Source organism: Paramisgurnus dabryanus, chromosome 13 (genome assembly GCF_030506205.2).
Source record: "Paramisgurnus dabryanus chromosome 13, PD_genome_1.1, whole genome shotgun sequence".
In the NCBI taxonomy this organism is placed as follows: Eukaryota; Metazoa; Chordata; class Actinopteri; order Cypriniformes; family Cobitidae; genus Paramisgurnus; species Paramisgurnus dabryanus.
Genome location: NC_133349.1, coordinates 28,165,299 through 28,192,416, shown reverse-complemented (window position 1 = coordinate 28,192,416; position 27,118 = coordinate 28,165,299). Strand labels below are relative to the sequence as shown.

Genomic DNA, 27,118 nt, shown 5'->3' with positions numbered 1-27,118 from the left:
GATTTCCATGTGTTACACATCGTTAGAAAGCTTAGAAACTGCACTTTCAGAATCTATGAATAACTCAAAATGCTCCAGATCCGACTTGTGTCCCTACTTTCCGTGACTGGTCACATATGACAAGCTTATGATTATGATATACAATGACTCTACATCACTACCCATCACATGAATGGCTGTGATCCAGAAATGGTGAATTGAAAGGGTTCAACATAAGGAAAAGAAAATAAGTCCAGTAAAATGATGGAAGTAGTCTGCTCAGGCTCTGGATCAAGACTCACCCTGGAAGGACTGTCTGGCTCTCTCAACAAGCTCCTCTATAGAGTAACTGGCCAGATCGCCTCTGGCGTGCTTGGTCTTGCAGTATGTGCAGGCATTTAAACAACTGTGGAGAGAAAGAGAGTAGACATTATCAACACTAGATAATAAATATAGCAAATATTTTTGAGGGCATTAGGTACACAAAACTAAAACACTAAGGGTGGGTTGCACCAACAAGGATTAGGCCAAAATCTGGTTTAAATCAAAGCTTATTTAATAATTCCGTTGCACCAAAGTTTAAACCTGTTTAAAAATAAACAGGTTTAAATTTAAACTGTCATTTTGATCCAGGTTTAAATCTTACCTTATCTTTAATCCTGTTGCTCCATTACTTTAAACTCTGTTTTAAATCTAAATGAGGGATTAACTTTAAACATGCATATGAGGAGGTTTAAATATGTTTTTTTATAATTAAATGTCTGGCTAAATGATTAGAAACACATATCGCGAGCGTGGTGGCGCTATTCAAAGATGCGTTTATTATAACGTCTCAACAAAGTGAGTTTGGCGGCTCAAAAAGTTACCGAGGCTCATATGTGCTTCTCCTCTGTCACGCGCGCTCCAGTCAGACGAAAGACAGTGAATGAACGGACACATGGTGGCGCTTAATGACAAATGCGTTGACACATCTTGTTCATTATATCACAATATCTGAGCTTTGCGATATTTCCTGTCACAATATTTCCTGATATGTTTATCAATACAATTGTTTTAAAAGATTGTCAAATGTTTTTATTTGAATCAGACCTTTAGATTAGCCTACCGGTGTATGTAGGTGATTTATAATACAAAAATCACATTACATTTGCTTGCATAAACGGTTTATTTCCTTTTTGAAGGACAACGTCAACATTGTTGCTGTTTAATTACACCGAAAAATTCAACATAATAAATCGCAGATGAAGGGTTTAATACAGTTTAAAGTTTTAATCTAAGATTTGTTAATCTGTGTTTAAATTTAAGTGGTGCAACACAACTCGAATTAAAATTAAACTGAGATCAACAAACCCTAGATTAGCTCTAAACTCTGCTTAATTTAATCCTTGTTGGTGCAACCCACCCTAAAAATGCATAATATAATCTTCCTTAAAATACAATGTAGTTTACTTGAGTAGTTACGGCAGTAAATTGTAGCACACTGTAATAAGTTGTAGTAATTACTACACTTTGTTAATGTCTCATGGTATTCTGTAGTAGTATTATTTGTAGTGGATTGATAAATTGTAGTACATACTTCTAGAATATGTTGACATTTACTATGGTAATGTTTAAAACTACTAGTATCTTAGAATTTTACTACAGTTTACCAAAGTAGATGTAATTAGAAAAAGTATACATCAGTATTTTTCGAAAGCTATAAGCTAAGTCAGTTACAAATGTCAAAAAATGTGTAGGTTTTATTTCACCCAAAAACTGAAAAAGTTCAAACAATTTAAGGATCAGTGATTGAAAACTCTTGAAAATGTAAGGTGTTTGCATTACAAGATGCAAGACAGTAAAAAAAAAAGAAACAAGTGCGTATAAAGTCACTCCAGGGACATATTGTTCAGTCTGTTTGCATGTGTTTGGTGCATTAGTAAGACAATGTATTTATTCCCCAATTATTTTTAAAGATGTAAGATGTTCAGTAACAGGCTGGCAGGCCGTGCAGAATTTGTTTTTGCTCGGTTTGTTTGTGCGTAAGCTTTGCTGAATTAGCTCCGTTGAGAGCCGAACAGGATGGGTCTAGTCTGACCAGTCTTTCATCACTACTGTCAATGAAGCCCCGTCCAGGGCTCAAACAGCAACTGAGACACCGGCTCTGCCGCGGGCCAAATCTCTGACAGTGTGTCAAGACGGCATCCAAGAGCTCAGAGAGAGCGAAAGACAAAGAGAGAGAGATTGTGTGTTGAAAATCCTGGAGTATCATTAGCCTCAAGAAAGCACAGCATCCAGCATCGCCTCCCCTCCAGCTACAATCCCGAGAAAAAGTGCTGAGCTACAGTAGGAACAAGATTTGTGGAGTTCACCTACAGTGGCCTCAAGCCACCTTTCAAAGTACAGAATCGAATTACTGTGGTGAAAGCTGGAGTCTGCCGCCAAAAACAAGTTTCACAACGTAACCACAAGTTCAAGACGTGAAATAACTAAAACAATGTGTAATGGCTATGCAAGCATGATAGTATTTGTCATACTAATAATATGGGATACTCAACCAACAATTAAGTTCAATACACTGTGACTTTAGCGTGTTGCTAAACTCAATTGTATCCAGCATCATTTATACTTTATTTTTGAACATAAGTGTATAAACGTAAAATATTATTTGTGACCCATGCTGGCAAAATAAGTCAGAATGTGCACAGTGTAATTTTGAGCTAGAGGCAAACAAAAGAATAAATGTATATAAATGTTATAGAAAATAAACAAAATCAAAAAGATCCAGATTTAGGATTTCAGATTAAGCACTCAATACATTTCTCCTAGCAATGCATTAACACAAACAACCGTTGCTTACAGTTGTCAGTTCCCTTTTAAAATGTTAAATAAAAAAATGAACAACTAAATAAAGAGACGCTTCTAATGCTACGCGTGTCTCACTTTGACATTATATGATCTTTAGCAGGCAACATCTATCTCCCAGCACTTTGCCAAATTAAACCAGCCATTAAAGTAGAAGGATGGGTCACATGACTAGACCTCCAAGTAAACACAGATGGGTCCACCAAGGTCCAATGCATATAGACACATGGGAGAGCGTTCAGGGTCCTTTTGAAGGCCTATAGACTGGGCTTGGCTTTAATGTGATATTGCCCTGCAAAATGGATCAAACTCACTGTAATCCCAACGGGCATGAAGTCCCCATGCAATGTTTTTACATCAAACCAATCCATGTCTACCTCTGCTCTGCTCTATATGGTCCCTGACAGGAGGTCAGGTCACAGCTGGCTATTTATAGAATTTAGATTGCGGTCCCTCACGGCGAGGGCTGACATTAATGTAGGCCAGGCTACATTTTGGGTAATCTATTTACTTAAAGACGATTCCAAGAAAAATGTTGCCTTAGAAACAAGCGAGCGCGAGAGAAATACAGCAGAACTTGCCTGACACAAGACAAACAGGACGCTGAAAGGTTTTGAGAAGTATTAAAGACAGCTCATCTCTGTACTGTGAGAAATCAAAGAAGGTCTGTTAAATTTGAATCAGTGGAGCTCTCACAACATTAAATATGCCAGCGTGCGGTGCTTTCATCCACACATATGCATCTGAGCTGAGCACTGTCACATCCATCAAAACATTTGAAGGCATCTGAAACATTCAAGAAGTCTCATTGCTTATTGATGCAGCTTGCTATGCGATTTCATTATTGATGGATGCAGACGTGTGGTCAGAAATGGAGCACTTTTAGAGGTGGGTCATCGCCTGCAGTTTTTCAGCTGTTCACGTCAAGTGGCTTGTCTCTCACGACACATATTTTGTGTTTTAGAAAGCTAGCCAGCTCCTTTAACTTTAAATGAACATCTAAATACTCCTCACAGTCTCTAGTGGTGGTTTGTTTTTTAGGTGGTTTTCTTTAGGACCCAGATTTGACATCAGGAAAGTTAAATTCAACACGATTTTATGGTGATTCACAACAATTTTTTATGAAATGTCCGTTTCGTATGAATTCGTACACTCTTATTGTAAAAACGTTAGTTCAAATTAAAGTTATATAACAGGATTTTTCTCAATATAGTGGACTTCAATGGACCTCAACAGTTTACAGTTTCAATCAATTTTCAATGTAGCTTCAAAGGGCTCTAAACAATCCCAACTGAAGCATAACTGTGGGTTCACACCAGATGCGAGTTCCACAATTTGCATGATTAGATTACATACAAAGTCAATGCAAATACACGATCAGACACGTCCTTGCGTGGGGTGATGCGAATGACACAATATGGGCGGCGCGTTTGCCTCGAAAACAAACACATGCTATTCGCCTCAAACTTAGCGAAAAATTTGCATATATACAAAGTTAAATCCCGCGAGGAATCTAGAGCGAGTAATGCGATGCCCCGCGTTTGGTTTGTATGTAGCATAAGGTTCTTAGGGTTTAAACATTTTTTTTTTCTTGGTGAACATGAAGATCGTTTCACCGAACTTCTCGTCTTGCACTAGCCATGTGACAAGCCAGCACGACCTTACCCATGACGCAATCACGTTAAAAGGTCACGCGTTACATATGTGAATTACTATATCGTCGCTGCCTGATGAAACTCACGTATGTCCATAACGGTAACTTTTCAGGAAGTGAAAAAAAAACACTATTTCAAAAGCAGTTGAATGTAGCGTTGTCATACTTGGTACGTCATCTTTACATGTAACTATATTCTTGCCAGTGTAATGATATAATCCACTTTTGACCAAAATTGAGTTTAAATGGACATACGTGTCTATTTTACAGTAACGGTGGTCGATACGCATTCTTCCGATCATTAATTAGCATGGCCAAGTCACGTTTCATATTGACAGATGAACGTTTATTAAATAGCCTATGTCTTAGCTTATTAAATACACTTAGTTTATTTAATATTAGTTATACATTTATTAATAGTCTCTTGCAAACTATGAAGGGACAGTGAATCAATACACTGACATGGTAATGCTAGACACTAGTTGATACTTTGTTTGCACAGTCCTACCGTAATTTTGTCACTCCTAGACGTACGTCTGGCGTCAGGGGGGAAACGTTTACCTCGATGAAGGAAAGTCATTGTCTCACCAGGTTATGTTTATTCGGCCATCCAGTGCTGAGTTCGTTGAAACTTCACGAGACCGGCGAGATACGCGGCGTGATTGACAGCTTTGACACCAAATGGATATACATGAAAATCAGATGACATGACTTCACAACTGTTCATTGGCCATTTAGATATGTGAAGCATACTGTATACGGAAAAGAACCTGGACATTCAATCTGTCGAAAAATCTCAAAATCAGCAAAATGGACATACGTGGTTTTCATCGAACAGCGACGATATATTAAAAACTACATAAACTACTTATTAGTTTATGCAACATTTTTTTTTTATGAACTCAATTGTAAAGCAACTAAGTTACTTACTTTAAGTTGAACCAACAAATCTTTTTACAGTGTATGCTTTTGTACGATCTGCTTTCAACCTATTGACATTGGGATTAGAGTATCATTCTCGTTTTTACCGAATAATCGTATGTTTTTGTATGATTCACATCATACACTGTAAAAAAAATGCTGCAGTGCTGCATGCAAGTTTAATCAAATTGGTTATGCAAGTCAATTGAACCTACTTTTTTAAGTTATTGACTAGTATTTGGTTGGCACAACTCAAACAAGATTCAATTATTGAACTTAAAAAATAAAAAATTAAAAACTTCGTTGATATACATTTTTTTTACAGTGTACAAATTCATACAAAATTGCCACCTCGTAAAGCCTTTATGTTTTCCTTTGAGACCAGGTTGGTTTAATTACACCGGTATTCAATGTGGCAGGTTTATTTGTGCAAAATACTGTAACGCTTAATTAGACATGTAGTCAAGGGTGTAGGATTTGGTTTGAACATTGGGGGTTCAAACTGTTCTTTCGTTTCCATTAATCATTTTATAAATATTGGGGGGAGGGGGTTGTAACTGCTGGTTTTGATTATTGGGTGGTTACCTCCCCCATCCGTCTAGAAACTACACCCCTGCATCATTAAGAAAGAAATATTTGAAGCAGTTTGTACTCAGTTTAAAAAGCTGTTAAGCCAGACTGCCATTTTTACTATCCCAACAATGGATGACTTTATTTTAGTTGCATATGCATGCAGCATTGTTTTTTTTCCCCTGCCACCCAAAACAGACCTGTGACCCCCAATGCATGTTAATAAAGAGTGTCACCATTCGGGTTATTGCGTTCTCCATTGTTATCTGCACGTATATCCCAAAATATCCGGGCCTGATTAGACACCTGCAGTAAATAATTTCTTAATTACTTTTTGCCAAAAGCCACTCGCTGTGCCAGCGTCTGCCTCCCATTAATTACACAGAGATACATATGGACAATATACTTCATCACGGCTTCAAGGCTAAAGGGACCCTGGTGAGACCTAACCCGCTTATTCTTTGTTACCTATTCAACAGTACTGTGACAGGAAGACAATGTTGAAAGCTCCCTGGACACTCGATGGTCCCTCAATTTATTAATTTGAGCCCAAGTGAGCGAGCCGGAGCTAAATTACGCCGACCCCCTGTAAGCAGAGGGGGCGCCCAAGAGGGCCAATTCAAACACAAGGTTCTCCATATGGAAAGGGGAAGGAAGTGCTAAGCTCCCGATAAGCGCCTAAACTTGTGAGGAGGCGTTAATTGTGCGTTAAGTCGGTAGGTGTGTTTGGGGTTTTGAAGAAAGTACAGTAATTAAAACAAAAGTTTAAACTTTGCACGAGTTGTGCGGATCATCCAGCAGACTGTCATTGTGTTTGCATTTGAAGGTCAGTGGGAAGATGCCTGCGGTTTAGAGAACATGAAACACCAATGAGGAGCTTTACAAACATCTCCAATAAAAAATGCTGTGATAGACTGTTTAAGGTCGAAGACAAAACTGAGCTGTGCAGAAAATCACAGCTTTATTTTCTGATATAAAGTAGTTTTGAAATGATATGCATTGTAAAAAGCACTATATAAATGTGAACTGAACTAAAAATTGCTAGCATTTCAGCTTGTCATGCTCTTTGGATACAAACATGCTTTTTCCAAGTGTGCAGTAACAGAAAATAAACAAGAACATAAACCATCTAATCTACTGCAATTTATCTCGACTTCTCTTTTTGCAACAAAAGTGAGCAAGGAAACATAATACACCCATAACAGAAAACCAGCTATGTGCTTCCCTAAAATAAATAACAGGCCGTAAAAAAGCACCAAACGTAATGTGAATAGAGACGTGTCCATGTACCCCAAACCAACATCCACAGCCAAAACAAGACATTTCAGCAGCCGAGGCCTCCTGACTGCCTCACTGGGACAGTCAGACGAAACAGAAACAGAGTTTAGTGGGTCAGAGAGGCTATGACTCAATACTAAAACATGGAGAACATGAGCTGTGCCCTGCACTATGAGCTCACAGACAGGCCAGAGGAGATTATGGAAGCGCAGTAGAGCCATAGTCTCTATCTAAAACCATCTGGACATAAACATAATCAATATCTGAAAGAATTCATTCAGTATTGCCATCAGCGGTGATATCAGCCTCAGATAAACTGAAGCACTGTCCTTGCATTGTCCAATTTGTAGTGAACTTGAGAAAAAGTGTTATTTCTTAACCTTTGTGCTATGTGAAATCATTAAAATGTTTATGGGTTCAGAAAAGAGAATGCAGTAAAACAAGTAACACTTTGATAACATGAAACGTCAACTAAACAACATATACGTTTATTATTAAGGTGTATAAAATAATATAATATAAATATAGGTGTATAAAAGGTGTATAAAAATAATAAATAACATTTTTATATATTTTAAAATAATAAAATATTTATATAAACTTTAATTACACAACACTCGTGTAATTGACTAATTAAATTAAAATTGATGATAAAATAAAAAATATAAAATAATAAAAATTCTAATAAAATTAAAAATATAAATTTAAAATGTGAAAAGAAAATGTATTCACTGTAATGCATTCAAAAAGGTCAAAATCATTACACAGGTTTACGTTGTCATTTTTAATAATGCTATTAAACCATCCCAGGTCATCCCAGGTAACCTATACAGTATAGTGCATATAGTCTTGTATTCATTGCCCTCCATGCTCCTGCACATACATTAAATGTAAATCAATATTTCATGCCAACTTATTTATTTAGTAGCTTGTAAAAAAGCAATACAAAGCTTTTAGTTGACTTTTGGATCACCCCGTCAGGGTTTAATTCACAACACAAGTGCATTATCATTATCAATGCATTCAAAGAAATGTATTGGTGTGCATGTTTCATTGGTAGTTTTGTAGTCAAGACCACCTAAACCGAGACCAAGTCATGACCAAGACCAAGACAGGCCGAGACCGAGACAAGACCAAGTGTTTAAAGGGTCGAGACCGAGTCAAGACCAAGACAGGCCGAGACCAAGTCAAGACCAAGACCAGTGCAAGGCACTGCATTAAAACACTTATGATAAAATGTGGAATATGCATATGATTAGGCACTTCTTGTCTGTGTGTGTGCGTGCGTGCATGTGTGCATGCGTGCGTGCGTGCACCATCAGAGAAGTTGATCAAATAATCAAAGGCATTGCAGATATGTGGGAATTTATCTTTTGTCTATAAGCAAATAAAAGTGAACAAACACAAAAGAGCTGAAATCCACTTAACCATTTAATCTGAACTGAACTGTCTTTCCATTGCTTGCCATCCACTTGCAGGTGTTTTTAGTAATAAAATTTGAAAAATTGTCATTGGGAGAAACTTAAACAATGCTTAAACAATGCCAACATCATTATCTGAATAAATTAATGATAAAAATAAATTTGTGATGTGCACTGCAAAAAAATTATTAGTATTTTTGTCTTGTTTTCAGTAAAAATATCTAAAAATCTTAAATTTAGATGCTTTTTCTTGATGAGCAAAACTACCCAAGAAAATGTGTCTAGTTTTTAGAGCAAAAAATCAAATTTAAGTGATTTTGTGAATAAAACAAGCAAAAAAAATCTGCCAATGGGGTAAGAAAAAAAATCGCTTACCCCATTGGCAGATGTTTTTGCTTGTTTTTTTCACAAAATCACTTAAATTTGATATGTTTGCTCTAAAAACTAGACATGTCATTTTTTTCATCAAGAAAAAACATCTTTATTTTAGAATTTTTAGATATTTTTACTGAAAACAAGACAAAAATACTAAGAATTTTTTTCTTGAAAATATTTTTTTTGCAGTGTGCATTAGCTGTGGTCTTGACCGGTCTTGAAATAAAATTCCGAGTCCTCTTTGTCCGAGACCGAGACGAGACCGAGTAAAAATGCGGTCGATTCCAAGACGAGACCAAGACTTTTAAAAAGTGGTCTTGAGACTGGTCTCAAGAACTACAACACTATTCATTGGCTTATTATTCAGAGAAGATGTGAAAAACCAAAGTTCTCCTAAATCTCCTAAGACCTGTTTTTTCCAAAGTGGACAGTTACACTGCTTTATGTTCAAAATAATACAATAAAATTGGTTATTACATTTATTAGTTCTTCCTAACACAAATAGCTGGAAGAAATCTGAAAAAAGACAAACCAAAGCTTGGGTCTTAGGAGGTTAAGACAAAGTTACAGAAGTGTGTTTGCTTTAGATAGCCGTTATTCAGAAACAGATCTGAGAAGTCGTCTAAACGTAAACAGATGACCAATTTTCCATCGGACCCTCTGGATGTAACCCACCTGGCCTTGTAGACTCAAACGCAAGGTGTAAAGTTGTAAAATAAAACAGCATGTCTGAATCTGGGAAGCTTCAGAAACCTTTTTCCTATTGCGTCTGAACCACCACATCAAACATATGTACAGAATGATTTTGCTATTGGCAGGCTGTTGGATAGAAACATGATCTGAGATGGTGGATCAACTGCAGCTGGAATCACAAATCTGATACAGAACCATTAAGACCTGCTGCTCTCTTACTTTGTTTCAGATGCTTACTGTATTATGATGGTTTTCGTCTCTACTGAGAACCACTCATCCGCCGATTCCCCAATGCCACATCAAACAATAATCGGGCGCATTAAATCGCCTCTCGTCACAGAACGGGAACATCACGCTTTGCTTTGAAGCTTCATTTGCTGACAGCTTTGTCTTGGTTCGTTGTTTGCCAGCCAGGCGTGCATATGTGCCAATGATCTCAGGTGAATCCCAACACTGTTTGCCACAATATCCCGTTTACCATAACTCGGCCCTCCTCCTCTTTTTACTGAACAGTTTAGTGCCACTTTCTCACCGTAATCTCGTAATTCAAGTTTAATCTGCCGGCAATCTGGCTTCCGCTTGCCAAAACCGGCCAGGAAAAACAGTAAGCAGGCTTTAAAACTAAAAGCAAATCTGAATCGGGCTGTGATCCACAACAGTTCGCTTACAAAAGCCGCCAACTCATGCACATCCTCCAGTCTTTGTATGCGAACGCCAAGACTTGAAATGTTTTTGAAGCTGGCTGTTATTGGAGGTTATCTAAACGCCAGTAAAATGTTGGTGGAGGTTGCCAAACCTCATGAGTGCTCCTATATCACCCCTGCAGTAAAGACTTTCTGAAGTTAAAAATGAAGACACTGTTGGCTAAAACACAGCCGAGTGATCCAAGGTACAACACATCCGCCATGCTAATGATGACAGCGCTGAAGAGTACTGAGCCATGCCATCGTTTCTGATCATCATAGCGATAAATGGCGCATGTTTCTGAAAAGACATCACTGCCACACACAAAAAGTCAAGAGAAAGAGGCAGTGTGTGAGCGAACGAGTCCGTGAATGTGCGAGATTGAATAATCTACACGGACCAGTGGAGCTGAAAACCACTCCATACATTAGTTTGATAAACACAGCAGGATTGGGTAAGATCTCTGCTGAATTGTACACCATTATATTGATCTAGCGACTACGGTTTGAGCCCCATGCGTGAGACTCAAAACGAATACAATCTTGCGTGAAACACCAGGTGACCCGGAGAGAGGACTGTGGAGGAAACTCATCTCAATAAGCTCTTTTACTATCTGATAGAACCACCAGTTTCACTTTTCAGTAAAACGCAGCACTTCCGAATTATTTTCACGTCCTGGGCATTATATTAGAAAGTATTCAAGTCGGTCAAAGCCGATGGTCTAGTGGGCAGTGCTCCAACATGCGGTACACACGCAAGTGGGCCAAGACTATCCCCTGCTATAATTGCAGGGAAAATCAAAATGACGAAGCGCACACAGGCCTATTCAAATTTGCTTGTGACTAATGATTTATTTCCTTTTTCTATAAAACTTTCAAATGCAGCAACTTTTCTGGCTATTTTTACTATAATAATAATAACATGTTGGGCTCCACCGTTATTACGAATAATGTCAAGGCCTCTGGCAAAAGCGTCAGGCTGGACGACTGATATCAAAATAAATTTATCCCACTGCCAGCCAAGAAAAGCAAGAACATTTGATTAGGTTTCATGCTACGATTTATTCGTGATAAGCCCGCTTCTGATGAAATTAAGGTTTTACAATGTCCATGTCCCAGAGGAGGATGTTTCATACTTTTCATGTAGTAAGATACAGTGAAGGGGATGCAGCAATGTCTGTGTCATTGATGAAATGCCACAAAGCTGTGATTTATGACCCATGGGCAGTGTGCTTAAAGTCTCCCTATAGTCAAGAATTGTATCAGTTAAATCTCATCTTTGAGCATCATAATAGCATTACTGATCCATACGTTGGATCCAATTGGTTACCTCGATGTTTGTAACATTGGAAACCAAGACAATTTTAAACCACTGGAATGAGACTGTCTCCAATTATATGGAGAAAATATTCAGCAATGGTGTTGAATGATGAATTTGCACATGGCTTAACTTAAAACCATAAAACCACCACACAGACATATAATCAACAATAAAACTCTGATGTTTCCCACAGTGGCACTTGCACTTAAAGCACCCTTGAAATTAAAGGTTTATTAGGTTTAAGAATAAATATGAACTGGTATGGTCCAAAACACTGACAAAATTTTCATACAGAAGATATAAGCATTCAAAACTTACAATTTGGTACTATAGGTTTAGTCTAGAATTCGTATGACATCACCCTACATCTTTTCATCAAATTTCCTGTTTAATCAAATGCTCTTTAGATGCTGAAACGTCCCACCCTGTACATTTTGTTACAGTGCGTCTTTGCTGAATTGTGTCAAATGAAACAATGAAACTTTTGTTTCAGTCAAACTGACGTTAACACATCAAAAAATTATGCACATTCAGGGCTCAAAATTAACTTTTTTATTTGCTAGCACTGGTGCTCCCAACTTTAAAGAGTTAGGAGCATCAGCAAAAATTTAGGCGCATCCATCCAAAAATTAAAAAGCACCACAACTACAATGTATATGTTAATAGATTTATTTTATTAAAATAAAATGCCACCACTGGGCTTTACATATCCTATGGCCAGCATTTAAAATTTTGGTATTTAACAATTACAGGTAAAATGATTACAATAGAAAATCTAGCAAACACGTAAAACACTGATTAACTGGGACATTACAAAAGTGACCTTAATATAGAAGGCTAATATATATATATATATATATATATATATATATATATATATATATATATATATATATATATATATATATATATATATATATATATATAGGTATTGATAACTGCATTGTCGTGTTCCACATCAACATGGACCACAAGGATGTTTGTCGGATGTCCATTCACCAGCGCATGCGCACATACACTATCAAACACTCTTTGACAGACAGGTCGGTGTCTCCATCAATAATGAACACATTTGTCATGACACTACTAGTGTTTTTGGCACTTTCGCCATGTTTAAGCAAGGTCTGGCGCTTAAAATGTTTTGATTCCGCCACCAACGCCATTTTACAGGATTTACAGTAAGCACAGTAAGTTACATCGAGCCATTTTCATAGCGGAGACCCTCGAAATCTTTAAGCCACTCTCTCTGAAAGGTTTAACGTCAAGTATTATCTTCCGGTGGTGGAGTCGTATTTGAATCCGGATCGTCGTCATTAATTACAGTAGTAACATTGGCTGTAGTCGACTTGTTCTCGTCATGCTCGCGGTTCGTCTTATTTTCGCGCTTCACGTACCAACGTAGCACAGCAACAAGGAATGACTGACGCTCATATTAGCCAATCTGCGGTCTTCATTAAACGTAAGAACTTAATGGTTATGTATGTTATGTTATTTGATTGGTTATGTAACGTTGGAGAGAACACTGAACCTGGGACAGCAGCACGCAGCATCACAATCTAAATCAAGTCGCACCACAACAAAATGGGCAGCCGCAAAAATGCTCCCAAATATATTTTAAGGTCGCACAGATTAAATTTCGGTCGCATATGCGACCAAAATAGTCACAATTTCGAGCCCTGAAATTGCAAGGCACTTCAGTGCATCTTTAAATAGTAAATATGTGATTATAACTATAGTAGGTGATGAATGATGACATCTTGCTTACATACTGAAGAGTCATAATATTGCCCTGTTAAACGGGTCATGAAAGATCTGAAAATGTAAACGATGTTCAAGCGGTCTGACGCAAGAAAACATTTTCCATTGTGTGACATTACTGGTTCAGAGCAAAACTGTTTGTACATGTTTAGTATTTAAGTAAGTGTAACCATATGGCCCACCAGACGCAAGTGATTTGTACTGTAATAACTGACTACTCTGTAAACTTTCTGCTAAGTGCCTGAGACAAAATGCTTGAATATCGATCCAGGATTTGATGCACTAGACTTTCAGAAAACAGACAGTGTCTGTGATTTGTGGTTTAGACTGATGGAGACTTAAAAAGGCCAAACATTCATTCCCACTGTAACTATTCATACATTTAAAGTCACTTAAAGTGCATCAAACTTTCTTCCACACTAATAAGTGGATGTGTACACACACACACAGTGTTATTTTCTCTTAATGATGTGAGAGCGACTCCAGATAACATTTCACCCTGGACTCTCCACACCACTAAGGCTGTTTTGGCCTTTAACTGACACCAAAGCTTTCAGGACCCCTCCCCGGACCCTTTACTGTTAGATATCATCACTCATAATGCCATCGATGTATTATACAGCTGAGCTTTGCATAACTCAAAATGTGCCACAACAGAAGTGCGAAGAGAGGTGAAGTTTTAAATAAATCTAAAATAAAACACTTTTTGTGTGTCTTGCAGTCTGGAAGCACAAAAAACGATTATGAACAGCTGCAAAACTTCTTACACATTGACGGTGTTAAAAAGTAAGCAAAACACAATGAGACAAGCCAAGAATATTCATCAGCACTCAGCTGAGATCCTCTCCAGACAAAAATATAACAATGTTTGCTCTTGAAATCACATTAAGCAGCAGCTTCTAGTTCAGTAACTTCTGAGCAAAGTTCCTTCAAGGAAAGTCTGTTCACTGGGGACATCTCGATAATGCCTCCAAGATCCAAGTACTGTACAACTCCAATAGACTTAAATGGGAAAACATATAAATCTCCAAAAATGCCAAGAATAGATTTTAAGAGCATGTGTTAAATCAAAAATAAAATCTGACAGTAGTATCATAAATGTTTTTTTTCTTTGCCAACCTACAAACACAAATGCAACTTTTTATTTGACCTAATATTATTGCACACTTGAAGGCAAAGGATCAGATTTAGCGCTATAGTAATAGTTTAGAACAACCCCAAATGTAAGATGTTTTTCGAAATTCTGCATATATGGATGGATGGGATGGATAGGATAGATAGCTATTTAGATTAGGGCTGTTTTCGACTAAGGATTTTCATAGTCGAATCTGATTCGTTAGATTTTGCCGTATTCGACTGATAGTCGAACCTTGTTTTTTTTTTTTAGATAGCAGCTAGGGCTGTCCCGGTGAAGGAATTGGCTACATGTCTTTCCCCTTATGAGAAAAAGATTAACAAGCTATACTACAGCTAAATATATCTTTTTTTTTAAACAAAAATAAATTAAAGAACAATTTCTTTACAAGAAGGCTTTTTAAAGGGGCAGTGAAGTTATCGATTTTATTGTTTTATACTGTTGTCTGAGGTCTACTTATGATGATCGCGTGGTATTTACATTCAAAAACATCAAAAACAATAAGTAATAGGCTATTTTGTAACATGGATTAGTGGCTCTCTGGAGAAAAACTTTGTTTGAAGGGGCGGGCCGCATTGAAGACCTGGACGTAAACACCCACTGCTATGATTGGACGGCTTCATTCCCCGTCATTACATGTGGGGAAATGTTATAAAAACAATGCGTATCCTCGTAGAATCCTCGACTATAAGAAGTCAGCCCTAATTTAGATAGATCACTATTTAATGCATTTTGAAAATCAATAAATTTTTTGATGATTCTTTGATACTATATTTTTACAGTAGCTGCCTTTCCATTAAAGATTTCTGCACAACTTAACCGTTATTTCACAACTTGCGAAATGACGGCATTTCCATTAACCGATGTTAAACGACTAAAACACAATTTTGTGGTCTCGAAATCTAAAAACCATAGCAACCGGTCTGTTCAACTTTGTACGCCGACACACAGATCAACATGCTGATGACATCAAAATACAGCGAACGCGACTCGAAAACATAGAGGGTAGTTGACAACCGAATCGTTCTTGCGGTATTATACTGTGATGCGCTTGTCGGTTCTTGTGACGACAAAAATCGAACACACCCTTTCCTTGTCCTACAATCAAACACACCACGACATATTTAAAAAATAATTTGATTTTTACGCCTGTGACAAGTAAATGCAGAAAAAGTTAATTGATGTTTTGGAATATATTCTTTTACAGAATTGCCAACAAAAAAAAAACACCACAACAGAGTTTAAAACTTTTTGCGATATATGGAAGTTCATGCAAAACTGCCATTTTCTATTGGGGACACTTTCAAATTGGGCAATTTGAAGGGTAATGAAAACTGTTACACTGGTAAGCTACTGTTTTAAACAGAACAACAGGCATGCTACACATTTTTACAATTTGGGGTTGATGAAATTAAGAAAAATATGACAGAAATACATATTTTTTTACAATTTTGTTTTGACGAATGTATGAAAAATGTCAGAAATTTGCTTCCACAAGGCCTCCCAAAGGCATTTCCGGTAAGCACCTCATAAAATTGTCTATTTCTCACTATATAGACAAGGCTATATCGAATACAGCATTGAGAGATTATGGATCACACTGTTAAAATGCTTGTGCTGACCAAACGTATAACCAGAGATCATCTAAATGGCCTTCCATATCTTGTGCCTTCTAGCTAATGGAGCAATTCTCCAGCACTAATAAACAGCAAGTCGACCGTCCTCGGTAGATAATCCCGCTCTAGGTTTATGGCTCCGCAGCTGGGTAGGATGAGGCAGTGGCCATCGTCAAAAAGTGACTGCCAAATCTTTCATCCACGACTGCCTTTGCTGAGCTCATGACCCAATCTTTAAGAGCCAGCACAACACAACCCAATAAAGCCTACAACATTCATAAAGAGAGGCAGAATGCTGAACCTCCTGACCCTGACTCCTCTTTCCATGTGAGGAGGAAAGAGACTCGAGAATAACAGGCTCATATTTTAGGGTCAGCTGTGAGTCTGATAAGAGCCATTGTTTGTTGTCGTCCAGCGTTACCTCTGGGAATGGACCTGTCGGACAGCCAAATCATTCAGGAAGCCGGCGGTCCTCCTGGGGCTTGACGGCCGAGTCAGCAGGGGCACGGGAGGAGAAAGACGAGGACAAGCATGCTATAATGTTTGCAGCACAGGCTGAAAACAAACAGCTTCCATTCCACCACCCAAACAGCATTTCTAATCTACACTAGGCTAAACAAAATAGAGGAAGTAGTGGCCTAGGGTCATCTTAAGCGCAAGGGAAACCAGATCCAAACAATATGAGGTAAACTGTTTGGCCTTGGTAACAACGCATATAAATAATCCAGTAAGAAGTATTTGGTAGATAATCCCTAAAAAATAAAGAAGGTGATGAATGGGAGACGACATGGGATTCATTTTGCCCCCCAGCAACACAGTGAAGACCAGTTAACATAATAAATCTTACAATGCAGAACATCCGAAATAAACATTGCAATCATGTATAGTGCTTGATCAGATTAGAACGAATTACCAGCAGATCTGGCAGAGCAGATGTCTTAACTGGGTGGTACTACGTATAGGCTGTTTGTTTACCAAAACATCCTCTATGGCTGATGTGCATTATCATTCAAGCGGCAACATAACATACAAGTATTTTGTCTATAGTAAATTGCGGACTAACTTGTTTTTTTACAAACAGATGTACATTTCTCAAAAGGAAGGAAGAAGTGTTTTTTTGAAAGAAAATTCACCCAAACACAAAAACAACTCAACCTCATGCTATCCCAGATGTATAATACTTCCTGTCTTCAACTGAAAAATTTTATATTAAAATGCCGTCATGAATATATACGGATGTGAAAGCTATTGATGTAATATCCGTGATAGGTTTATGAAGAGCTTTTTGAAGCCAAGATTTGGCGTGGCCTGCCGTCGCCATCTTGGCATCGTGTCACCGCGCATCAATTGCGGATAACCGAAAATGGGTAAAGAGGCGGGACGTGTGTGAAGCCAAAGTGGCTGGCAGAGCCTTGTGGCTGGTTGCTAAAACCACGCCCACCTAGCTCAACAATAGAAACAGCAGTGGCAGCTCTACTGTCACTCAAGTGGCCACACCCTCAATTATGCAGAAATTTAAAGCGAATGAATAAAAAAAAATCACCCCCCTCACAGTTGTCATAAAGGGCAAAATGAGCTATATAGATAATAAAAAGGTTTTGTGCCAAACTGTAAACATATTTATGTTGTAAAGTTTAGGCATTTTAACATGGGGGTCTATGGGGACTCGCTACCGGCCAGTTCGATAAATTGCAGATTAAGTCACTTCCGTGTTGGCTTCACAACAAAGATCGAAAGGTTGCCCATTGGTGTCAACGTGGTGATCAAATAATTATTTAGGTTAATGTCTTCTGAAGCAAACTGATACATTTGTAAAAGAAAGCCATGCGTATTTTGAAAGCTTACTTAGCGACCGATACATCGCCCAACTATGAAAACATACAGATCAATGCAATAACTTAAATATGGTGGGACGTCACCTCATATGACAAATTTCCATATGCGCGTTTCATCATGCGACACGCAAGAACGTTTGCATACAGCTGAAGAAAGAAAGTCATGTAGGGCAGAGTGGTGCACAACCAAACACGTTTTGGTTTCGGCTCAATCCTTTAAAAGAAATATTTGAGTTAGATTAATCATATTCACATCAACCACTGTTGTTCGACAAATACATGTTTGTTTGTGGAGCTTTCACTTAGCAAATCGTTGTGCGTATTTAACCTCAATGCCGTCGATTTGCCTTATCTGGTTTGAGAAGCAATAATGATTGTTTGAGCCCCATTAGATATTCATTGGCCAGTCAACCTTGCAAAACACTTATAAATTCCTCCGTGTGCAATATTTACACCCTCATACCCTCCAATAACCCTGAAGTGAAAGAATGCAACTATAACAGACACAAACAAATCCTTCGTAATTCCTCTAAGAGGCCAACGATCAGCCCTCCTTTTCACGGGCCATGACACTAATGACCGAGTCAGTAAAATAACTGTAAATGGAGTTTGGGTTTGTTTACAGATGTGAGGGCGCATTGCCTCACTTCACAATAGGCGTTTTACATCGACAGGCTGAAAAAGAAGCCGAGACGAAACCGACACATGTGACGCTGCTATAATGAGAACCACATTTGAAAACACAAAGAGTGTTTTCAAGAAAACGTGGGACTTTTCGCCCTACTTCGCCCCAGGCGTTGCTGCATGGGGCGACCTCTTTAATGGCTGACCTTCAGAGAACCAGAGGATGCTGAGAAAAACTTATTATAAAAGAGGGAACATGTAATTAGTTCAACGTTATTAACTTGAATTGAAAGCTTAACCGAGTTAGGATGATCACCGACGTGGCCGGCCAATCTGCTGCTATGGACGTCTATTAGGGCATGAGATTGAAGCATCATCAGCGTAAAGAGACTGGTTCTGCGCTAGCAATTCTGCCAAGCTTTAGCAACATCCTCATGTTTCAGTCAAACTTAGGCCTATGATGGGGATTTCAGACTACCATACAAACTAATTCATCCCATTTGGAGTAATGGCCACCCAGTGCACTTCAATCATTTGTTATATGGGCATAGCAAACAACCAGCTGTCCCATATCCATGTGTCCCCACACTGCAGAGACAAATAGATGTGTCCAAACCTCCCCTTCGTGATAGGACAGACAACAAACTGGGCTGCAATGCCTCTGATAGCTAAACTAGGTTAGTGGTCCTCGCAGGTGTACATCCAGATGAAGAGATGGCTACAGGGGTCACCATTAGAGGGGTCATCCTCCGCCTATGTCCTGACAGACCTCTACATCAACCCCCTCCCTTCCACCTTCACAAAAAGTACCATACTATGCACTCAGTAGACCAGACGTACCATCAATAGTCAGGTGTTAGAAAAGGCCCAGATTTTTTTTCTTTTTAGGATGAGGGGGTAGACACTTAATGACCCCCCCAATTCTTCTTTGAGAATGAACAACGGACAATCAATAATGATGGAATGGAACTAAAACCCTACGAACATCAGGATGCAAAACATGCTAATAGAATGCCAAGTGTGAATCCTTAAAAAGCACATTAACGGTGATTAAAAACCTGTTTGCTTGATAATGAATTGCATTTGTAGGCCTGGTGAAACTATTTTTTAGTACTGACAGACGACGTGCTCTCATTAACATTCTTACATTTTGTTGCTCATCATTTAGAATTCAGGTTGACCCAAACACAAGAGTCATTTAACCCACGATTTTACCGATAATGTATTCAATGCTTATATGGTATTAAATTACTTACACAGGGACATACTGTAACGGTACATTCACATGGGGCGTAAGCGTTTAGAATGGGGCGTAAGAATTATCTGAAGTGTAGCCAACGGCCAATCATAGTGGCCGCAACACAAGCTCCGGTCTTCCATTAACATAATTGGCTGGCTCTGCCTAGGTTTTTTGCATAAGGCGTTATGATTGGCTGACATGGTCAACTTCTGCCGCGAGCAACGCACTGACGCGGCACCGACGGATTCACAATTTAGTTCGGCAACGCATGACGTCACCCATTAAAAGTGTGAATGCGCTGTAAGACGTTTCAATAGTTATTAAAGATATTAAGACAGGATGCATACCAGTGGTAGTTAAAGGGACACTCCAATTTTTTTGAAAATTGGCTCATTTTCCATCTCCCCTAGAGTTCCATTTGATTTTTACCATTTTGAAATCCATTCAGTCGATCTCTGCGTCTGGCGGTACCACTTTTAGCATAGCTTAGCATAATCCATTGAACCGGATTAGACCATTAGCATTGTGTTAAAAAATGACTGACCAAAGAGTTTTGTTATTTTTCCTTTTTAAAACTTGACTCTTCTGTAGTTCATCGTGAACTAAAACCGACAGAAAATTAAAAGTTGCAATATTCTAGGCCGATATGGCTAGGAACAACACTCTCATTCTGGCGTAATAATCAAGGACCTTGCTGCCGTAACATGGCTGCAGCAGGCGCAATGATATTACGCAGTGGCCGAAAAAAGTCCCCAGCTACTGAAAGTTACCTTGACTCAAGTTCCCAGTATTAAAGTTCTGGACAGAATTAATATTTCGATTGAATTAATTTTATATTTAGTTAAAATGAAATGTACTTTTAGACCAAAATGGCAAAATATTTGGTTCGGGTAAACTAAACCATCTTTATCTCTGCATTTCTACACAATGTGCAGCCATTTGCATACTGTACCATGGGTAAATACTGTATGCATTATTTATGGATACTTGTAATGAGAATTACTGCATGGGTACATCTGGGTAAAAACTTGTAGAAAATACTCCATGAACTATTTACATTTTAATAGATTTCCTCTAAGCTTCTCTAGAGACTGACAAACCAAACTGATTCAGGGAGATATTACATTAAACGCTGAGGAATTTAGGTCTTTATGTTATCAACAGCAATCATTTTTTACACACAATTGTACTGTTTTGTTTGCCAAAGGAACGTCCGTGGATGTGTCTTGTGTCCAAAAACAGTTTGATGTGGAAAAAAGACTGGCGTCTCGTTCTTTCACCCTTCCAAAAACTGTAATCGCAGTCGGTGTAGCAAGAGACCAGGATTTACTGACTACACAGCTGGCTCCGGACTGGACTGCGGCCAATGGGAACTCGCGAAACTCGCCAAAGCCGTAAGCGAATGTTTTTCACATCACACATCTCTGTGATTATGGTGCAGGATTGGGCCAGGACTCGACAGAAACCGCTACATTTTAGCATCTGCCCAATGCTCTTTACATGGTTGCTTATGACCCTTAACCCCACCCGCTGTAATAATATAAAGAGCATTTGTCAAGAGCACATATACACTAGGGATGTGCAATTTAGTCATTTCAATTGCTCGGATAAATCAGCCATGTGGTTTCACGCCTCTCTAATATTCAAACTTAAAAGATGTTTACAATGTCCAAACAATGTCAAAAGAAGAATAATTTCAACTCCAGCTTGCTTTCTTTTTAATGGCCTGCATATGGGACAAATCTAGTGCAAAGAACTTGTCAGGTCTGTCTGTGTAAACAGTCTCCATTAATAGGCATTGTTTAAAAACTGAAGGGCACAAAGATCATGCGGTCATGAAACCTTCACATTTTTTGGAAGAAACAAGTTCATGTGCTGGCTTGACCTTTGCTTTTATAGCAATAGCGATGTTCTCCAAAAAAAAAGAATTTAAGCTAGTAGTAAACAACCTGTCGGCAATTTCTCACAACTGTCGTAAAATTAAACAGGCGTGTAATCTGTGATCTGGGAATAACATGCCCAATGAAGAAAAAAATTAAGAATATGGTGGTTGGAATGAACTAAAGACTAAACCTAAAAATTATACAGCTGCAAGGAAAGGTTTCAAAATAAGACTAAAACGTTAGGTCAACACGCCACAAACCTTTGCAACCCACAGTCCATCAAGCCAACACGTTGTCCGTGCCAAGAATGAACATACGTCATGCACATCAACCATCAATGATGGTCGTGTGGGGGAGAAGAGCTGCGGAACGCCTTCATAACTCGACAAGTAAATAGGGGCAGAGAGATCTGAGGTCTGAGACGCTGATAAGTGAAGGCCAATGACGGATGGTGAGCCGGCAGAGAGAGAAACCTCAGTGAGAGTTCCACTGGCAGACAAAGAGCTCTCTATCTCCACAGCCTTCAAATGTCAGGCCTGATGTCAGAAGTACCTCAAAAGCAAATTAAAAGCCGGAGTGGATGCGCTTCAAAGATGGACTGACGGAGGTTTCGGGCATGAGGTCTTGTCTTGTTTGAGCTGATAATGGTCAGGCTCGATTTGGATGCAAATGAAGGCAACATCTGAACTCCGCAAACAAGGCCACTCAGAGGGAAGCCGTGTTCACCCTGCTCTTCCGTATGTAAGGCAGCAATCGGCCCATTTAGCTTCATCTAACATCAGTTGAATGAATTGCGAGTAGTTTAAGTCAAAGCAGAAGCCTGAAGCTTTTATTTTAAAAATTATAACATTAATAATAATAAAATTTATAACGTGCTTTTCTAAAACCCAAAGCGCGACAATACACTCTTAGAACGAATGTGTTAAAAACAACACATTAGTGTTGATTCTGGGACAACACACGAAATGTCTAGTCCCAGAATCCCCCCCATCTCTGTGTTATTATTGAAACAACGTATTACTTTTAACAAAACTTGTGTTATATTTTAATATATCTACCTGTGAAGGTAGGCTGGTGCAGTACCATGTATGGCTTTGTATGTTAAAATCAGTATTTTAAAATCAATACGTGCTTGAATGGGTGTGTAAGTTTTGGAGTTTTGGCGTAATAGTATAGTGTGAACTTTTGTTCTTGGTGAACTTTTTTTTTACATGGATTTTGTTGATCAACTGTACATGCAGTATAATCAGATTTTTTAAGAGGAACACTGTTCCAGCACCAATAAGGATGTTGAATACAGGAACATGTCTTGTTTGGCATGATCTCAATACTGATAAACACCTACTGATAAATATACCCCCAGATAGGGCTTAAGGTTAGTCCTAGACTAAAACAAGTTGAGCTTTCTCAATTGAAAAAAAAAACCTTGCACTGACAGATCTTAAAATATGCCAATGCCATTGACTTATTGAGGTCTTTTTCAAAGACATGGTTAAAAAGCATACTTAAACTAGCCTAGAAATCTAGACGCACCCTAGCGGCCGCAAAATATATTTGCTGCCAGGGTTTAGTCTAGGCACTCACAATACACTTAACAGCTCCAAAAACCAAAATTTGGTCAGGCCAATCACATCGTGTGTAGCGTCTGTGGGGCGGGCTTAACATGATGACGACAGAGCTGCAACGGTTCCTACTTGAAAACAAAGAATGGCTGCTGCTGCTGGCGAACAGCTTTCTTTTGAAGCGGCTTTGGCCGCGACTCTGGAGGACTTAGACTTATGTTTTTCTTTGAGAGAAGAGCAAATAACCCTACTGAAGTCCTTTTTAAGCAAGAAAGATGTGTTTGGAGTTTTGCCGACTGGTTACGGTAACTACGTCACCTTCTTCGTTGCTCTGATTGGTCATAGCGCTATCCTATTGCGTGCAGAGGCATTTTGAGGGACAACCTTATATCCCGCCCCTTGCATTGAGCCGTTTGTGTGAAGAGTTGCCAGACCTTACATCTTGATGTAGGTCTGGCTAACCAGGCTATACTTAAACATCTAAATTTAACAAAGGCCTAGTCCTGACTTCAGCTAAGCCTTGTCTGTGAAACCAGGCAATAAAGCATAAATGCACTTTAAGTTGGTTTGGATAAAAGCATCTGCAAAACGCATACATGTAAATGTTTAAATTAGGGCTGTTAATATATCACATTAATTAGATGGATTAATTATGGGGAAAAAAATGCAATACAGTTTTTTATGCATCTAACGCACCCAATTGTGCGAGCATTTCACAGCCAATTTACATATTAAAGCACAAGAAGCAGCAAAACACATTAATGCAGTACTTACATGCTGTTAAAAATGTTTTGTGTGCACACATCTAAAGCGCATGCGCAGAACACTGCATCTGAGACTGCACACATGCTACCAGAGTTCATGTTTTTATTGAGCTTGAAAAGACATTTACGTAAAATTTTCTTAAATAATGTAATTTTTCTTGCAAAACACACCCTGTTTAAGTAAATGTATGCAGTGGAGGAATAAAATGCTTGCAGTATATTGGATCTATCAGTCTTTGGCTTTTGCAGCTCCTTTTCTTCAGGGGTCTGTGACATTTAACATTATTACACATAACTTAATTTCGGGACATCTGTTGTTTGATTTCTTTGAATGTGTTCATTGCATGGGTTTTTGCCAACAACTCATGTCAAAAGCACCTTTAGAAATATGTTAACTGAGAAAAATGGTGCGGTGTTGAATACTTATTTTACCCTGCTGTAAATCTGATGCTGCTGTTTCTAATGTTAATTAACTAACTATGTAAACATTCATTTGTTTTGACTTTTGTAACTTTATAGGATAAATCTATATTTAGACAAAGCAGTATTCCTTTTTTACATTTGATTAATAAAGCAATAAACCCCAAGAAGCAGTGGGTTACCAGTGCATTTTATAACAGCTAAGGGCGTTGTTAGGCACGACACGAAAACCCCCTTAGCTGTTATAAAATGCACTGGTAACCCAATGCTTCGAGGGGTTTATTGCGTTTATAAAACGTTTACTTCATATGCATAACGTTAGTGGGATTTTATAAAATAAAACACAAATAAGTTGTAATTATATTAGTACAAATATTACTCTTCCGCCAAACCTCAGCATCAAGTGTGACTGAAACAGAGCGCAGTTCACAACCAACAGAGATGCAGCAAAGACACAATGAAAATATGATTTAAGACTGTGGTGTTTATTTTATAAATCAACATTCATCTAATTTATACATTTACATTGATATTGTGCAACTGTTGAAGTGATGATCAAATATGCTTGGAAGCATGCTGAACTCTTTCCCTGTCAGCGTTTTTTTTTTAAGTTGCCACCCAGTTTTAGTTTAATGCCTTACAGAAAAATGATCTTCTTTAAATAAACATAAAATATCAAATGAAAGAACAGACCATCCGCTTTCAAACAAAAACAAACAAAAAAATGTTTCATCCTACCTTCATTTGTTGTCTTATCACCTCTCAATTTTTTAGCTAAAAGCGGAGATAATTCTATTTTTGTGAATGACTTTTGTAAGAGATAAGATTCAGAGCCTGATGAAAATACGCTGTTTTCAGTGTTGAGTGAATGCGTCAGAGTTTAAGTTGGGTAAGATCGCCACCCAGTGGATAAAAGCGGACGTATGAAATTGAGTTATAAACTCCTCAGACAACGTTTTCTATTTATTGACGAGATTACTCAACAATATTTATTGACATTTATCTGGATATCGCCATTAATTGTGCAATTGTAGACAAATTAAAAATATGATTAAAGACACTGTTGTTTATTTTCATAAATCAGTACGCAGCAACAGTGGCACAGTGATACTTATGTAATGTGGTCTGAACCGTGAGGATACCGGGGTATTTTATCACGGCTAAGAACGCGTTTCAACCAATCAGAATGAAGAACCAGAACTGCCCGTTTTATAATTAAATTTCTGTAACACTACAGACCAACCTGGAAAACATGAAAGCTCCATTTATTTTATTAAATTTTAGGGCAATTATTCTATTCACATATTGATATTTATCGATATTTATGTCTGTTATTATTATCGCTTTTCAGTCCTGTAGTGTAAATGCAAACAACTGGTCAGAATGCATGTCGTCTTTCAATTGCTGTCAAGAAAAAAACATGCTTTTGACCTGAAAAACATCTATCAACAGCTGCTGAAAAACTTTATCTAATGAGTTCTGATTGGATACTGTAGCCGTGGACACACTAGACAAGTGGCCTCCAACATGGTGCATGAGGGCACCAGGTTGCCCACACGGAGTCTGTGAGTTGCCCACCAAAGCGCATTCTATTAATAGCCTTAATTTTAATATTTATTTATTACATATGTAGCTTTGTGGTAGCCCTTGCTCACTAAAAGGTTAGAGACCCCTGAACTAGACAATACCTTACATTGGCCTTAATTCACATACATATCGAATGCAGCAGACTGGTAACGCAAAGTCATGTGAAAAAAAAGCATTTTGGTGCGTTCCAAAGTCCAAGTGTGGTGACCTGTGAATTTGTATCGCATGAAGACATGCCCAATAGATGATATGGTGTCCAAATAAAATTTGACCACAGTCCTCCATCACTCATTACAGAGAATTTTGTTAATGTTTTGTTGGTAAACAATCTTGCATTTGAGGACCACGTACACCACAACATAATACATTTTCTTCCCCTTTTTGTCATCCTCTTATTTAAGTTTAGAGAAAAACACTGTGTTTAGAAAGAGGTCAAGCAGAGATCACAGGAAATGTAAAAAATCAGACCGCACCAAATCTACCTGAATCAGGATGTTCTCACAGAGCTTAACAAAATCAACACGCTAGTTTGCACAACAACATGACTCATTTCAAAACCAGACAGACCATCCCAATTCAAAAAAAATTGCATGCATGAACAATCAACTTATACCCGAAAAAGATTAAGATGTTTCTTGTTCCAGCAGGTAAATGCATAACATATGAATGCCAAACTTATAGAATCACTGATCAACAGCTGTAAGGAAATGAGACTCAGACCTGTTGACAATGGCTTTGCAAACCACATAAACACGCTAGCCCCGGCTATTACTTTCACATCCTAACGAAAACAACAGTCGTCACTAGGGATTAAAAAAGCAGCTAAACAAGTGCTCTTGATGGTATACATCCGACACAAGTGTGCATTGAGCCAAACATGTATGACCTGATTTCTTTTGTCAAGGCCAAAGGTGGATTTTAAGCAAAATGTAACCTAATAAACTATAAAAAAGTG

The 27,118-nt window shown here is 38.3% G+C and overlaps 1 protein-coding gene across 1 annotated transcript in view; it reads right to left on the bottom strand.

Moving 5' to 3' along the window:
- Nucleotides 1–270: 270 nt before the first annotated feature.
- The window catches only part of LOC135728177 (threonylcarbamoyladenosine tRNA methylthiotransferase), a 179,041-nt gene continuing 152,193 nt past the window's right edge, over nt 271–27,118 (bottom strand). The window contains exon 8 of the mRNA XM_073811500.1: nt 271–385. Within this exon, the coding sequence (XP_073667601.1) occupies nt 271–385 (115 nt within the window). The remainder of the gene's footprint in view (nt 386–27,118) is intronic.